This window comes from Otolemur garnettii, unplaced genomic scaffold, assembly GCF_000181295.1.
Source record: "Otolemur garnettii isolate 467f Iridium unplaced genomic scaffold, OtoGar3 scaffold00058, whole genome shotgun sequence".
Classification (NCBI taxonomy): Eukaryota; Metazoa; Chordata; class Mammalia; order Primates; family Galagidae; genus Otolemur; species Otolemur garnettii.
In genome coordinates this window covers 10,847,308-10,848,323 of record NW_003852453.1, presented here as the reverse complement: position 1 = coordinate 10,848,323, position 1,016 = coordinate 10,847,308, and the positions used below count along the sequence as shown (strand labels likewise).

General features: G+C 38.3%; 1 protein-coding gene across 1 annotated transcript in view; it reads left to right on the top strand.

Moving 5' to 3' along the window:
• GOT2 (glutamic-oxaloacetic transaminase 2) overlaps window positions 1-1,016 on the top strand; it is a 28,474-nt gene that overhangs the window by 11,980 nt on the left and 15,478 nt on the right. Inside the window, exon 3 of the mRNA XM_003792593.3 lies at window positions 728-856. Coding sequence (XP_003792641.1) covers window positions 728-856 — 129 coding nt within the window. The remainder of the gene's footprint in view (window positions 1-727; window positions 857-1,016) is intronic.

Genomic DNA, 1,016 nt, shown 5'->3' with positions numbered 1-1,016 from the left:
TGGTACCTTAGTCACTTGAGCCACAGGGCCCAAGCCATCACTCAGGTTTTCTTGGCTGCAGGCTCCTTGGATATAAAAGTCAGAGGAACAGTTCTTCATCCATGAGGGTTACTGTTATTTTCCATTTTTCTTACTCTGATTGATTACCTTAATAAAACCCTCATATACCGGCATACTCTGTCCTTTCTTCCTAACTATAGAATTTTTTTCATTCTCCTTTATTTTTATTGTTTTTAATTAATTGCATTTTCTGTTAGTTAACTTTATAATTTTAAGTAATATGACTAATATAACTAATCCCCTTAGAACTCTGGTTTTTTGGAATTTGGCAGGGTGGTTGGTTTTCTTATTATTTTATTTTATTTTATTTGTGACAGGGTCTCACTCTTATCTCCCAAGCTGGAGTACAATGGCTCTTCATAGCTTACTGCAGCCTCAAATTCCTGAGGTGAAGTGATCCTCCTGCTTCAGCTTCTGAGTAGCCAGGACTATAAGTGTGTGCCACTGTACCCAGCTAATTTTTTCTATTTTCAGTAAAGATGAGGGTCTTGCTCTTGCTCAAGCTGTTCTTGAAAGTCTGACCTCAAGCAGTTCTTCCACCTCAGCCTCTCAGATTGCTAGGATTACAGATGTAAGCTGCCATGACTGACCTAAAACTTTCTGTACCTATCATAATAATTCCAGATGAGGAGAAGAAACTAATGGCTGCATTTTCTCTCTTGTCTAGGCAGAGGCCCAGATTGCTGCAAAAAATCTGGATAAGGAATACCTCCCCATTGGGGGACTGGCTGAATTTTGCAAGGCATCTGCAGAACTAGCCCTGGGTGAGAACAGTGAAGTGTTGAAAAGTGGCCGGGTAAGCTGAGCACACTTTAACATCATACAGGGTCTGTTTATAAATTTAACAATTTGAACAAATTTGTAATAATTTAAGCAATTTTAAAGAAATATGAAAAGACAGCTTACTTTGTGGATAATGATTGTTTTGAGGTGGCTACACAATTGCTAATAATTCT